Raw genomic sequence first — 15,978 nt, 5'->3', positions numbered from 1 at the left:
AGTCTTCTGTTGCTGCCATAACAAATTACCACAAAATTAGCAACTTACAGGCACTCAGATTTATTAGCACATAGATGTCTGGGTTTGGTTATCTGGTTGCTCTGTTAGAGTCGCACAAGGCTAAAATCAAGGTGTTGGCCAGCTGGGCTCTTACTATCAGGAGACTCTGGAATTCATTCACTTCCAAGAAGCTCATTTAGGTTGTTGGCAGAATTCAGATTTTTCCTTGCAGTTGCAGGACTGAGGTCATCATTTCCTTTCTGACTGACAGCTGAGGGTCTCCCTTAGCTCCTCGAGGCTTCTATCCCATCCTTTCACATGTCCCTACATTTTAGAGTCGGCAAAGGTGAGTTGAATCCTTTGCACGCTTAGAATCGCTCTGACTCCCTCTTCTGTTGTATCTCTCTTTTTTTCTCAGCTATTACATCTCTCACTGACTCTTTTGGCCTTTGTCTTCTATTTTTAAGGGTTCATGTGATTACTCTGGGCCTACCTACATAATCCAAAATAATCCACCCGTTTTAAGGTCAGCTAATCAGTACCTTAATTTAATCTGCCAAGTCTCTTCACAGTAGTGCCTTGATTAAGGGAACCTTGGGATGGAGGGTGGACATCATTAGAATTCTGCCTAGCACAGCAGGATATGTCAGGTACCTTTTTTTATAGACAGAGTGTTGTTTCTTTCTTACACTTGTGAGTCCTTGGCTTAGTCATTTAGTTTCTTAGTCATTTGAAATATTTGTCTTATCTTTATTTGCTCTATTTTCTTTCTAAGGTTCTTGGAATAACAGTCAAATAATGTTTGTGTCTGCTAGTTTGTGATCAAGGGGATTGTTTTCATCTGTGTTTTCTAATTGTGGATTGTGAACTCATTTTATAGCCTGAATTGAGGTTATATCGCTTCAGAGAGGTTTTGTGTTTGCTTCCGCTGTGTACTCAAGTGACAGTACCAGCTGGCCCCGTCTTACGTTAATTTAATGTTTGGGATCTATCAGACTAGGCACATATGCCCCAAAACCTGGGGCACCTGGATGGCTCACTCAGGAGTGTTTGACTTCTGATTTCGGCTCAGGTCATAATCCCAGTGTCACGGGCTCAAGCCTTGCCTCGGGCTCTGCACTGAGCATGGAGCCTGCTTAAGGTTCTTTCTCTCCCTCTACCCCTCTCCCTAGCTCACTCGCTCTCGTTCTCTCTCTAAAATTAAAAAAAAAAAAATCAAACTCAAAAAGCTATTTGAAGGCAAAGCTATGGCTCTAAATTCTAAGTGCAGACTTTTCATCCCCTATCCAGAGCTTAAATCTAATTGGATGAGCTTCCTTGTCCTGTCTCTGTGCTGTAATTTCTGTGTTTTGATGGTTTTGTAGGGTTTTGGTGGGGGTAGTGGGGGAAAGGGCTGGTCTGTCTTTCCCCAGAAATGTAGCTCTTGGAAGGTCCAATCTATATAACCAAAGTCTTACCACTTTTAACTTTACAGCCATTGGAGGCCCAATGTGTTGTCTCTTTTTCTTGTGGGCGCTGAAGCCCAAGCTCCAGGGTTACTGACACAGGCTGACTCCTCCAGGGCAGCCTATTAAAGCTTTTCCCTCCTCATTCATAAGGATGTCCCTCACTGTCCTATGGGCTCAGCTATTCATTTTGAGGTCATTTTAATTGGGGAGGTTTTTAGGTTATCTGGTCTGCCTCATTGCCAGAAACAGAAATTCTCCTACTGATTTATTTTTCAAACCCCCCATACTGGCTCTACAACTACTACTCTACTCGGCCTACAAGTAGTTTTCACGTTGCCAAATCAAGTGGCTACTTTTCCGTCTTTAGCCTAGATGACTTTTTAGCATATTTATTTTTGTTCAGGACTTCCTGCTACTGGAAGCTCCTCTCCTGTTCCTGTCCCTCCTTTCCCCTCTCATCCTGTTCCCATCCCTTCTCTCCCTTCCCATCCTGTTCCCATCCCATCCTGTTCCCATCCCATCCCTTCTCTCCTCTCCTCCCCTCCCTTCCCCTCCCCTCCCCCTTCTCTTCTAACATTAATACTTAACTTGGTTATCCTGCAGTTTTGACTATTTCTTAACTAGTTTTTTGTTTGTTTTTACTTCACCTTTATCCTAATTTAGTGTTGAAATTCCTTGGGGCTAAATCTGAGCCTCTCCTTTTCTCTAAAATTCTCACCATATTTAAGCTGCTTAAAATCTTTTGTCTACCGTATTACAGTAACTACTTAAATTATCTCCCTGATTCAACTCTTCCATTGTCTTTCAGGGCATTGTTCACATTGTATCCAAAATGATCTTTTTAAAAGTAAAGTTCTAATCATGCCACTCTCTTGCTTAAAATGCTTCAATGGCTTTCCAGTAGGATGAAAGTGGAGAGTCCTCTATGACCTGCAAGGTTCCACATGAGCTGGCTCTTGGACTGACTTCTAGCTTTATCTTAAGCATTTTTTTTCTTTGCTTATTATACTACACTGGCTATATCTTTGTATGTAAGTCACAGAGTGGATTCTGTCAAATTAAACAAAAAAAGAATTTGTTGGATAGGTACAGTTATTTAGAGAACTAAAGGAAAAAACCCCTTCCCAGACCTCTGAGAGGACAGAAATAGGGTAGATTCAAGGGCTGGGTAAAGAAGGATTAATAGAATCCTAATATTACTACCATTAGACTAACAGGTCTGACCATTTTCTGCCCTGGTGTGTATGCCTTCAAGATACTAATTCCCAGGAGAGACTATTACAGCTTGGGTCACATGTTTATCTCTGGGCTGAGAGTGTATGAAATGGAGGAGGGTACTTCCCTGACAGAAAATAGGATGTTATTTGGACACAAAACGGGAAAGAATTATGGGCAGGTAAAAACAATAGAAGTGGTCTCTCTTCCTTTTAGTTTATGTGTCACTTCTTCACTGCAGCCTACTCTGCTGATCTTAATTAAGTTATCCCTTAGATTTGGTCACAGTACATTCTGCTTTTTCATCATCGCACTGGTATCTGTGTGCTTACTTAATATCTGGTTCCTTCATTTTAAGAACCATGTATGCAAGGGTGATACCTGTTTTTGTTTTTTGTAGTATCTTCATCTAGTATTTTGTCTGGGTACATTAGGCAATAAATAATTGTAGAATATTGGAAAACAGAATCAATTATGCAATATTTAATTGATTATGTCAAAATAACATTCAAAACATTTGTAAAGATTTTATAATGGAATAGGAAAATACGTTAAGTATACAAGGATTAAAAATGTTTAGTTTCATACATAGGCAGCTATATAAAGCTAAACAAAACCATAAACTATATACCAAAAAATTTGAAAATACATAAAAATGTCAACAGTGTTTGTGGATGAATTTTTCCCTACTTTGCCATCTACTTAAGATTTTTAATAATTAGTATGTAGTATTTTTATAGGTAAAGTCAAAAGAAGCAATACAGAATTGTTCAGATCTCTGTAAAAATAGAGCAGCCTAAGAAATAGTTAATGCTTGCCTAATGAGATTTTGGAACACCTGTATTCCATCAAGGTGGCCAAGAGTCTCAGGAAAGAAAGCTCTTTTTCTAAATTTTATTTTACCCTCTCTGAATAATGAAGGTGTTAATCATATAGAGATAAATTTCACAATCTAAAACCAAAGGGAAAGGGAAAACCAAAATAATCCTGTTATGCATTAGTTGCCAAAGGGAAAGGATGTTAACATTTACAGTGGAACATTTACAATGGAATCTTCTATTGTTGTGTATATGATTCTGTTTACTTCTTTTATCATGGAGATAGATACCGCTCCTTTATAATAATATGGCTACTGTTTATCAAATGCTTTCTATGTGGTAGGAGAGCATACTAATAGTATTAGTACATGTATTAGCCAATCCTTACACCAGCCCTGTGAAATATTGGTGCCATTCTCACTTTACAGATGAGGTGTACTAGGTCCAGAGAGGTTATTTGCATGAGGGAGCAGGATTTGGACTTAACTACTTTCACACCATATTAACCTCCAGAAAGACTATTCAGTCATAGGATATGGGTTAGGGATAACTTAACAGGTTTAGTCATTTACTAGCTTAAATATTCCTCAAGACTGTCCCATTCATTTACTCTGGTTCAGTGCTGGACAAACAACCTGATGTGGCACTGATTTGGCCTCCTAGGCAGTTTGAAATTGGGAGTCAGGAACTCTGGTTGGTGAACACTAATATTTATGTCGCTGGTCATGTATAGTTCTGTCTTATATGTTGTTTTTATATCATTGCCATGGGCACACTAATAAAAGCTTAGTCTCAGCAGTGTTTTCTTGGCTCTGCCCACCCTATCCTGTTCTCACTAAGATCACCATTTGTCTCCATATTTCAAATCCAATGGACGTTTTCAGTCTGTCTCTTAATTAGCCATTCAGAATCAGTTGATAACCATCTATGTGCCCTTTCTTTAGATCCTTTTCTTGACTTCAGTGATGCTGCACTCATGGTGTTCTTCTTACCTCACTGATACCAATTTTCTGTACTGATTCCTCTTCCATTAACCCTCCTTGAAATGTTGGAGGTCTTCAGGACTTAGTCCTAGACCGATGTTTTCCTCTTTTATAAGCAAAAATGCACTTTCCCTTTTTTCACCGCCTCAGTGAATGGTACTTGTAACCACTAGCCAGTTCATTCATAATACTTTATCTATCAAATGTAGCTAACTATCAAGTTGAGTGCATCTGACTTCTAGATCCATATCATTCCAAGTGTTTCCATACCACTACCACCTTGGTCCTGAGGAACATAATCTTTGATCTAGATTGTGGAATAGCTTCCTAGATGACCTTTTTGTTTCCACTCTTCCTCTTTTCAATTCATTTACTACATTTAGAAGGATGATCTTCTGGAAAACCAAGTCATGCTGTATTTGCCTTTGGTGTCTTCCCATTGATCTTAGTGTAAATTCTCAACACCTCTACATGGCTTGCAAGGTCGTGTGTAATCTGTTCCTTCCCTTCTCTCCAGCTTTGTCTTCCACCACTCTCTCCACTATGCTTTATCCATATTACCTTTTTTTTCCCTCTTTTTTCTATTTCATTGTCAAGTTTGAACAAGCTTTTCTACTTCACTCTGTTCACTTAACGTCTACTTGTGTGAGCTTTAGGTTTTGGCTTACGTATCTTTTCTTCAGATAGATACTTTCGGCTTCCTAATTTGTCATTCTCATGGTACTTTCTCTTCAGTCACAACACTTGTCACAATTTATAGTTATGTGTTTGTTTTATTGTTTGCCTCCCTAATTAACTTGTAAACTCTTGGAGAGCCGAGATCTTGTCTGTCTTGTCTGTCATGTTCCCTACTTTCCCTGCTCCTAGCACAGTGCCTATCTTCTAGTAGGCACACAATAAATATTGGGTGGATGGATGGCTGGGTGGATGGATCAGTACATCATTGCCAACCTCTGTATCATTCTATATCTTTGTGCCTACCCTTTATCCTGAACAGATGAATTTCAGGTATTTTCCTAGAGTTTATGCATTACAGGATTCAGTTCTATTTAATTCCATGAATATCACCTTGATTTAGATTAAAATAACATAGGGGTGCCTGAGTAGCTCAGTTGGTTAAGCGTCTGACTTTGGCTCAGGCCATGATCTCATGGTTTGTGAGTTTGAGCCCCATGTTGGGCTCCATGCTGACAGCTCAGAGCCTGGAGCCTGCTTCAGATTCTGTTTCTCCCTCTCTGTCTGCTCCTCCCCCCCTTGCAGTCTCCCCCCCCCCCCAAAATAAACAGCCTTTAAAAAAAAAAGTTTTAAAAAATAACATATAATTTGTGAAAGATGGAAATAGAGTAAGTTAGAAAGCAGGCACAGAACAATTTAAGGAGGATCATTTAACTTTTGAAAGTTCTAGAGGTCTTAGTAAACTGTTGGTTCATGAGGTATGAGGAAGTTTAGGAGAGTCAGTGATCCTCATACTCAAAAAAAGATTTGGGTATTTATACTGCCCTGCCTGGATAAGAAAAGATAATTTTATCTGTTCTATTTATAGTAGTAACCCGAGTACCAGACACAGTTTCAAAGTTGTGTTCACCACATTGCATATTTAGTTGTGCACTTTCCTATTTAAGTATGCTCTAATGCAATGTAAAAACAGATACAAGTTTAGATATTGGAGGTCCTCAGTCACCACAGTTTTGCTTCTCAGCATTACACTTTTAGGATATATTATTGCATGTGGCAATGGTATTTTCAATTTTGAAAGAGTATTAGGGACATTAGAGGGCCTGGTAATTAATACTGTTCTTTGCTGACTTAAACCTAAAATTTTTATTAGAGCAATAACTCTAAAATAGTTATGGCTACCCTTATGGAGACTTACTTACTCCTAGACCCTTTACATGGATGTTCTCAAATAAAAGGCTCTAAGGTAGTGATTACTTGTTGTTTTTTAAAAAATTTTTTTAAATGTTTTTATTTATTTTTGAGAGACAGAGCATGAATGGGAGAAGGGCAGAGAGAGAGGGAGACAGAATCTGAAGCAGGCTCCAGACTCAGAGCTATCAGCACAGAGCCCGATGTGGGGCTCGAACTCAAGGACTGTGAGATCATGACCTGAGCTGAAGTCGGACGCTTAACCAACTGAGCCAGCCAGGCGCCCCAGTGATTACTTGATTTTCTAGAGAAAAATATGGAGGCTCAGAAAGGTTAAGTAATTTGATTCAGATCACATAGTTGAGAGAGCCAGGATTTCTGTCTCAAACACTTGTTCCGTTTTTTTTGTTTGTTTGTTTGTTTTTTGTTTTTTTTAGCATGCTGTCTCCAGTTATCTTAGTTTTAAGAGTTGGAGATTGGGGCGCCTGGGTGGCGCAGTCGGTTAAGCGTCCGACTTCAGCCAGGTCACGATCTCGCGGTCCATGAGTTGGAGCCCCGCGTCGGGCTCTGGGCTGATGGCTCAGAGCCTGGAGCCTGTTTCCGATTCTGTGTCTCCTTCTCTCTCTCTGCCCCTCCCCCGTTCATGCTCTGTCTCTCTCTGTCCCAAAAATAAATAAACGTTGAAAAAAAAAAAAGAAAAAAAAAAAAGAAAAAAAAAGAGTTGGAGATTCCATGTATGCTTTCCATCACTAAAAAATTAGATTATTATCATTCTGCCTTTAAGGTACTTTGCGGCAAAGGCTGAGTTCAAGTGCTTCTCTCTGGAACTACCTCCCCTAGTCTCTTCCTCTGAACTCAGTCATCCCTCAGGTCCTGTGTCCTTATGGTACCTAGCATTTTTTTAGCTTATGAACACTTACTAGTTCTGCTATGAGACTATTAGTTCTTTGAAGGCAAAATTCCTTTCTGTTCTTTGTTATCTTCAGTGCCTTTTTTGTTTTTTAATAATAAGAACCTCAATAAATATTTGTTAAATGAATTATGAGATAACAAACTTTTTAAAAACTTGTATTTCTCAGGTGCATGTCTTTTGGAATGTAAGGTTTATAAGCTCCATTTACATGCTACCTTTTTTTCTTTCTTTCACAGCCAAACCTCTTAAAACAGTTACTTTTGCCAAGATTTATTGTCATATTTGGTGACTCCTTTTTCTGGCCTGACTTTAAATGACCAGTGGAATCATTTGACCTATTCCTTTGAAATTCTCTAGTGGTTCCTAAGATTCTCTTAGTTTTCTTATTTTGTTCTTTGTGGTCTATTTTTTGTTGTTTACTCTTCCAGTGGTAATGTTCTGTAGGATTCTGTCTTTGGTCCTCTTGATCATGCTGAGAATTTTGTCTAGGTGATTTCATTTTTCTGTTCCTTGGCTTTGACCAGCTTCCATATCAGGAGTTGTAAATCACATATTCACAGGGGCCAGGTAGGTGATGTAAATGAGTGAAGAGATGAAGAATAAGGAATGACAGGACTCTGGTGGGTTAAAGAATCTATACCCTGACCAAAGTTCCAGCAGATTATTGCTATTTCAGAACTTGGTGTCCAATATTGACAGACCTTCAGTTTTTCAGGAGAAATTAGAATTCGCTTTGAAACGTGAAGTTTCAGCGTTTCTAAATATGAACTAGTTTAAGATTTCAAACAGTGCAAGCCAACAGAAAGCCTTTTTGAGTTTTCATGTTTACTTACGCTAACTTTATTATTCTTCTGACTCCTGGGTTTGTATCTCCACACCTGATTTTCCTGCTGAGCTCCAGGCTGATCCTGTTCTGTTCTAGACTATAGAGGAGGGAGTTCTGTGTTCCACAGGCATGTCAGAGACCATGAATGATCAACCTGTACTTCAGTCTTGTCTTACAAAGTGCTTGCAGTTTTAGAATCAGGCAGCTGCGAGTTTGAATCCCGATTCTACCATCTGTTAGGTCACTAAGCAAATTATTTCTTTATTATTTTTTTTAAAGTTTATTTATTTATTTTGAGAGAGAGAGAGAGGAGTGCAAGCGGGTGAGGGGCAGAGAGAGAGGGAGAGAGAGAAAGTCCCACGGGGCTCAAACTCACAAACTGTGAGACCATGACCTGAGCTGAAACCAAGAGTTGGACGCTCACCCGACTGGGCCACCCAGATGCCCCAGCAGATTATTTCTTTAAACTTCTGCTTGCTGTTGTGTGAAATGGGAGTAATATCTACCTCATTGGGCTATTACGCCAGCACAGTGACCTGCATATAGTAACCACGTACAGTACTAGATGCTCCCAGTTGCTATCCCTGTTTCAGTGAGTGGTATCACCACACGCCCACTTACTGCTACTGAAGAGTCATCCTCGACTCTTCCCTCTTATTTCTTCTTGAGGTCCTATTAGGTACCAGTCCTATCAACTCTGCCTTTAGAATGTATCTTTACTACTATTACTGTAGTTTAATCTCCTTTTTTGCCCATCGGTATTATTGTAGCAACCCTTAAACAGCTTTCTCAGTCTCTCTTTAAATCCCCTCCCCAGTCTGTTCTCCACTTGGGTCATGGATTGATGTCTTGCTTAAACTTCAGTCTGATCACACCATGCTTCTGCTTACAGTCCTTCAGTGGCGTCCTCTTGTTTCCAGATTTCCAGCATTTTAGCTTTTAATGTTCTTGATCTGATTCCTGCTCATTTTTTAGCCTCATTTCTTGCTTCGACTACCCAGATGGTACTTACATGTTCTTCTGTTTCTTCCTCAAACCACCCTTCACCTCGGTTCTACAGCTCCTTTAGAAATGAGCTCTAAAGGCATCCATCGCTTCCAGTAAGTTTTTTGACCCTCATCCTCTCACCTCAGGTCTGGGTTATATACCCCTTTTCATGTGCTCAGAGCCCCTGAGGATGTCTCTATCATAGCACTCTTCACAGTCTTTTGTAATAGTCTCTTTTTTCCACTAAGCTTCTTGAAGGCGGAGACCACATTACTTGAATGGCTTTGTATCTCCAGGGCTTAGAATAATGTCTGGCAAACAGTGAGCTCTCAGATGTTTGCGGAATGGATGCATTTGGTGAATGAATAAATTATCTTTTTTTCCTGGAGAAATTGTAGAAAAAGGATCTTAGGACCCTCAATTATAGTTGTAAGGCCTTTACAAATGTCACAATTCCCTTATTTTTCTTGTTTGAGGATTATGAGTACTTCTATTTATTATGAATCAATAATACTTATGTTCTCTAGAACAAAATACATTGTACTGTTAATGTAAATAATTGTCGCTTGCAAGGGCTATAGTTTCTAATCTTTCTTTCTTTCTCTCTCTTTCTTTTCTTTCTTTTTTTTTTTTTTACTACATCCCACTTAGGTTCATTTTTCTCTTGCTTTCCTCTTGTTACAGTGTCAAATTCTTAGGATCTCGGGGTCTTATTTTCTCCCACCCTCCCAGGAGCCTTGGTTTATATCAAGATTTCTCAGCTTCTGCACTGCTGACACTGTAATACAGATAATTCTTAGCTGTGAGGAGCTGCCGTGTACATTTTAAGATGTTTAGTATCATCCCAGGCCTCTACCTACTGTATGTCAGTAGTGCCCCCTAGTTTTGACAACTAAAAATATCTTCAGACATTATCACATGTCTCTGTGGAGCAGAAATCATCCCTGATTGAGAACCCTATTGGTTTATTGATATTCCCATCTCTCACCTTTATCCTCAAAGAGCCTCTCCTGTGGAGCATATGAGCATGATCTCCCATCTTTAAAAAATCAACATCTTTTTCTAGTCACTCCTCTTTCCCCTTAACTTTTGCTCATCATCTCTCTCCTTCCTCTTCCCATCCGCTTTTCAGAATGGATTGCTTTCACCCAGTCCTCCCTTCCTTTCTCTTTTCTTTCCTTTTCCTTTTCCTTTTCCTTTTCCTTTTCCTTTTCCTTTTCCTTTTCCTTTCCTTCCTTTTTTTCTTTCTCTTCCAACTCCATGATGCTTTCTGAAAGTGCTTTCGTGCCTCCATCCTTTTTCCTGTGTCCTTGAAGTGACCCCTACCACCACCATGTTTTAATCCTCTCTCCCCGTCCATCCCTACCCCTACTCATCCGCCCCATTCAGTCATAAAGTCTGTTCATTCTTCCTCTTGAATATTTCTAGAATCCACTTACTGATCTTTGAATCTCAAGTCTAGTTCTCTTCTATTTTCTATATTGTAAACTGGGTGACCATTCTAAAACATAGTCATCCATGTCAGACCTCTCTCTAAATCGTGAATTCTGGGGCTCTAGTATCTGCGTTTTGAAAAGCTTACCAGGTGATTTTTAAGCAACTCTAATTGCTTCATTCTCCTTTTTAAGAAACATTTCTTTGCTCTTAGGGATTCCTAAAATACTAACTGTTATTTTTACGAGGCACTTCCTGATGTGATCCCAGTCACATGGCAGAGCCATTTTTGTTACAAATTAAAAACGACTTAGGTTCTTTTTAAACAAGTGTTTTATGACAAGTCAGTATTTAGTCAGTTATTAATACATTTTTTTTATCACCACCAATAAAATTTATCATTGAGGGGAGGGATCAGGAAGAAATGTGGGTGTTCTGACTTAATGGTTAATATTAAGTACCTGTGACAAATTTGACAGCTAAGTTGCAAAGTATTTAAATAATTTTTTTTCTTTCAGGTATTTATAACAGCAATGATGTAGCAGTATCCTTTCCAAATGTAGTATCTGGCTCAGGATCTAGTACTCCTGTCTCCAGTTCTCATTTACCTCAGCAATCTTCTGGGCATTTGCAACAAGTGGGAGCTCTCTCCCCATCAGCAGCATCATCTGCAGCCCCAGCTGTTGCTACAACTCAGGTAAATTATTGCAGTGCTGTGAAGTGACCTGTAGGTGGGTTTGTCGTTTCTGAAAGCGAATTCCATTGGAGAGGAAAGAAAGAAAATAGGGCTTCCTATAGGAATTTCTAAAATGCCTCAATTTGTTTTGACATGTTAGTGGAAATAATAGACATATTTACGTGGTATTTATGAGAGACGACAAAGGAATATGTTGTCTTCAACTGACTCTTTTCAGTTTCTGAGTTTCTAATTTTGTCCTAATGTAAACTGGTAACTTGGTGGGGACTTTTACTCTTTCTTTTAAAAAGTAGGACTTGGGGTGCACGGGTGGCTCAGTTGGTTAAGCGTCTGATTCTTGGTTTCGGTTCAGGTCATGATCTCGTGGTTCATGGGTTCGAACCCCACGCTGGGCTCTGTGCTGACAAACCGGAGCCTGCTTGAGATTCCCTCCTTCTTTCTCTCTGCCCCTGTCTCACTCTCTCTTTCAAAATAAATAAATAAACTTAAAAAATAAAAATTAAAAAAATTAAAAATAGGACTTCAAAAGTGTGAACCGATTTTGTGGTTTTAAAAATTCCTTTTATAATTTTAAAAATCACAGAAATAATATATGATTGTCTGCTGTCTAAATTTTCAAAAACCAGTGTAGGAGAATATAGGTTAAAGAGTGATCGATCCCTTTGAGTACTATATTGTTTTCTTCCTAGTGGGAGAGGAAAGAATGTACATGAATATTATAAATAAGTGACTCTGTTGGTGATTGTGCATAAATTTATCCCTTTCCTTCACTTTAGACCTGTAACTTGATAGGCCAGTAGTCTTCAGGAATCCTTAAAAGCAAGAGTCAAATCAGAAAAACCATAATCTTGTATTTATAAATAGGACAGTAAATTGGCAAAGCTGTACACACATACCTACTCCCTCTCCCCCACCACCTCACCAAAGGTGTAATAATTTAAAATTCCTAAAGTATATATAGATATTTTTATTTGGAATTCTTTATAATTTTACTTTAATTTTATCCAAGCTTCTAGAAGTAAATCTTAGTATTTAGAGAAATTTATAAAAGACAAATTCCTTTAAAAAAATTGTTTTTAAATGTTTGTTTATTTTTGAAGGAAAGAGACAGAGCGTGAGCGGGGGAGGGACAGGGAGAGAGACACACAGAATTCAAAGCAGGCTACAGGTTCCGAGCTGTCAGCACAGAGCCTGATGCGGGGCTCGAACCCATGAGCCATGATGAGATCACGACTTAAGCAGAAGTTGGACGCTTAACCAACTGGGCCACCCAGACGCCCCATATAGACAAATTTCTAATTACAAACTATGAGCTAGTTGTTTGTAAGTTGCTATAAATTTATGCTTTCCATATGTGTTCATAATTTCCATTGTCCAGGCCTTTAGAATATATATGTACTTTTTGGAGCACCTGAGTGGCTCAATTGGTTAAGCGTCCGACTTCGGTTCAGGTCATGCTCTCTCAGTTTGTGAGTTCGAGCCCTGTGTTGGGCTCTGTGCTGATAGCTCGGAGCCTGGAGCCTGCTTCAGATTCTGTGTGTGTGTCTCTCTCTGCCCCTCCTCCACTTGCATTCCATCTCTCTCTCTCTCTCTCTCTCTCTCTCTCTTCTCTCTCTCTCAAAAATAAATATTAAACAAGAGTTAAAAAAATATATACACACTTTTTAAGTATTTTCTGTAAGCTGTACATGAGAGTACAGCCTTAGTTATTTTTAAAAATACGTAATGGCTCAGCGCAGTCACCATTATAATTAGATCAGGTATTAGAATAAACAACAGACAGTTCAGCACAGAAAACCAGTGGTGTGATTAGTGGTATCATGTTTGAAAATGAAAGTTAACTATGTGGTGAACCTCTCAACCTGAATAAGGGGAGTTTGACTAATTTGGGAGAGTTTTTTGTAGCTCATTTCACTAGCCCTGGTGAGATAGGCAGCATAACAGGGGTGTGGGGTTAGAGAGGGTGAAAGGATAAATGAGAGAATGGTTCTTGTAAATAGTTTCATCTCTTTTAATTAAGTGTAGCCATATGCTGTTGATAGCTTTCTATCCTTGGACAAAGTCTCACATGAACATTTCCAGTGTGCGTTTTTCTTTTCTTTCTTTATAAAAGTCTGTTTTAATTACTCTCTGGTTAATTCCAGGCTGAATTAAGCAAAAATCTCATTTCTTCTCATTCATTATGTTTGTGGTTTTGGGGGTTGGCATTAGGGAGGTAGATGGGGGAAGTGGTGGTGAAGAGAAATTTATAGCTAGAGGGAAAATTCCACTTAACATATGACTCAACTGAAGAACAAAGAAATCATAGTTGCAAGTAATCCAGGATTCAGTCCAATTAAAATCCTTACTGTTTATCCTCTTTCCATGTTCAGTAAGATGGGTCTCTTATAAATATGATCATCTAGTTAGACTCAAATGCTGCATGCTGAGACAACTGCATCTATGATTCTGTCCGGCAGTAAATGCTTTCTGCCTTCAAGCTGAAGCTTATTTAGCCTGGCTTATCTGTGCTGCTGTAGCAACCATCAGTCTCCAGGCAACTGAGGCACATTGACCTCTCAGTTGAACTGAGTGCAGAACTACTTCAATTTAGCTGCCTGAGACCATAGTATTGGTATTGAATGTGCAAAATGTGAATTTTCTAGGCAATGTGTGAGGGAAAGGGTACAAAAATATTTAGAATAAAGGGAACGTTTAGCTAGGACTCTGACAAATTGGGATGTACTTGGTGATTGAATCCTCTCTTCAAATTGACAAGTTTATTTCTGGTTAACTTTTATATGGGCCCTGTTTGTTTTCAAATTGCACAATTCATTGTGTTTAGGTAATCAAATCGTAGTCTGTTATTTAGGGTTTCTTTACAGGTAGCTGATTAGCAATGCTGTAAGTGGGTTAATTAAAATTACCGATATTTAAAATGTGATTATGGAAGTCTTGTTACAATTGTAACATCACACTAGCAAGTAAGTATTTTAGAAAATATAAACAGATAATGGAAATGTTAAATTTGAATAATGCCCTGCTCCCCCCCATCCCCCCTGCCAAATTTAATGAAGGTAGTAGTTTTTAGTGACTGGCCTGGTGCCAGCAGGATAAAAATCCAGGGGTCATTCTTGATCTTTCTGGCCTCGGTTTTTTAAGTAAGATAGACAGGCCTCTTGTTTGGCTTATTTGCTGTCTTAAGAATTGTTCCTTGGAAAGTGGTCAGGGAGGTAAGATCAGGAAGAGCTTAATAGAAATTAAAAACTGAGAATAGAATTGTGCCTTAATGGGGGAAAAAGGAGACACTTGTAAAATTGTAGGGGAAAATGTGATGCTTAGCAGCCCTAATTTGAAAACACCTTTTAAAAATGTTTGATCAGCTAGTTTTATATTCTTCAGTGTTAAATCCTTTTGTTTTATTTATTTGTTTTTAGAGTAATTATTCTTTCAGATAACAATATAGTTAATAGTTTTTAACATTATTGGAAGATAGAACTACTGTTCATATGATTTATTTTAAATGATGTGCTCTGCCCTTGTTGTATCATGAGTAGAGGTATAAATTAGTTTCTGTAGGTGTGTCATTAATTTTTCATTTTGCCTTTCAAATTCCACTCTCTGTCCTAGTTCTACATTCATTCTGTTTGTCTTTTGGGAAAATTCAAGTGCTTTTGTTTGAAGGATGATTCCTTTAATAAACAAATTTTAAGACAATGTAATGAAAAGTAGTTGTATTTTCTGCATTCTGGGTTTTGCTTTTGGGCACACACTTCATAAATATAATCCTGGTTTCTTGATAACTCTGTATTTACTATCATAAACAATAAATTTAAATAATTTTAGATGAAGGAACTTTCAAGCTTTATTAATGTGATACTTAGTAAATGCAGGTGTTTAAGTATTTTTAAGGTACAGTTAATTTAAGGACTAATATTTCGCACGTTTCTGTGAGACTTTTATTTCAGGCAGCTTTGAATACTTTGTTTTCCAATATGATAACTTTGTGGTGTGTGTGTGTGTGTGTGTGTGTGTGTGTGTGTGTGTGTGTGAGTTGTCTTAGGTGTAGTCCTCAATTTCCTTTCAGATGATGTCTGTCTGATATGACATTTCCATTCTGTTTGAGAAAATGGCTCAGTTTCCCAGGCAGATAGATGTGACTTCAGAAGATCTTTGACTTGATGGGTCAGAATGAAAGTTTCACCTTTTATATTTTAAATAGTTTCATAATGACGTGTAATTTCAAGGACATTAACATTCTGAGCAAAATAAGTTTTTATAAGTGCTTTGTGATGTCACTTGCCATTGGGCGATGTACAGGTTCAGTAACCGTGCAGCGTTGGTTGTCTGGGAAGTGGGGGAACTAAGTTTGGAAGCCAGGCAGTCTGCCTCTGGAGGCTGCTGTCTGGTTTACTGAATCCCTCCCTCCCATAAAAATGAATTTCCCAGCGATGTGCCTCTGTGTCAAGAGGTATCTCTTTGAAAAACATTGTTAGGAATGTTACTGTGTCCATTTGTGTGCCATAATGCCAAACAGCAGAAATTTGAGTCAGAAATCCATGGTTCCAGGAGCTTTCCTACTCACGAGTATAACTATGGGCGGGGCTTTTTAAATTTGTGGGTGTCAGTTTTTCTCATGTGTAAAATAAAATACTTTAAATACCTGTCCTACCGGCTATAGGGACAGGTACATTATGAAGTTCAAATGAGAATACTTTCTAGACCATAAAGTACTTTGGAATTAAAGGTTATTACACTGATGTTACAATTTTTATAGGACTTAATTTTGGCTGTTACAGAAACAGCCTGTTT

The 15,978-nt window shown here is 38.5% G+C and overlaps 1 protein-coding gene across 16 annotated transcripts in view; it reads left to right on the top strand.

Moving 5' to 3' along the window:
- Positions 1-15,978, top strand: part of MLLT10 (MLLT10 histone lysine methyltransferase DOT1L cofactor) — a 241,101-nt gene that overhangs the window by 201,213 nt on the left and 23,910 nt on the right. For all 16 annotated transcript variants that reach the window (XM_086714783.1, XM_086714788.1, XM_086714796.1 and 13 more), the window contains one exon: positions 11,009-11,187. In XM_086714783.1, coding sequence (XP_086570909.1) covers positions 11,009-11,187 — 179 coding nt within the window. The remainder of the gene's footprint in view (positions 1-11,008; positions 11,188-15,978) is intronic.

Source organism: Puma concolor, chromosome B4, assembly GCF_028749965.1.
Source record: "Puma concolor isolate L17-30 chromosome B4, mPumCon1.1.hap2, whole genome shotgun sequence".
NCBI lineage: Eukaryota > Metazoa > Chordata > Mammalia > Carnivora > Felidae > Puma > Puma concolor.
This window is presented reverse-complemented; position numbering and strand designations above follow the sequence as displayed.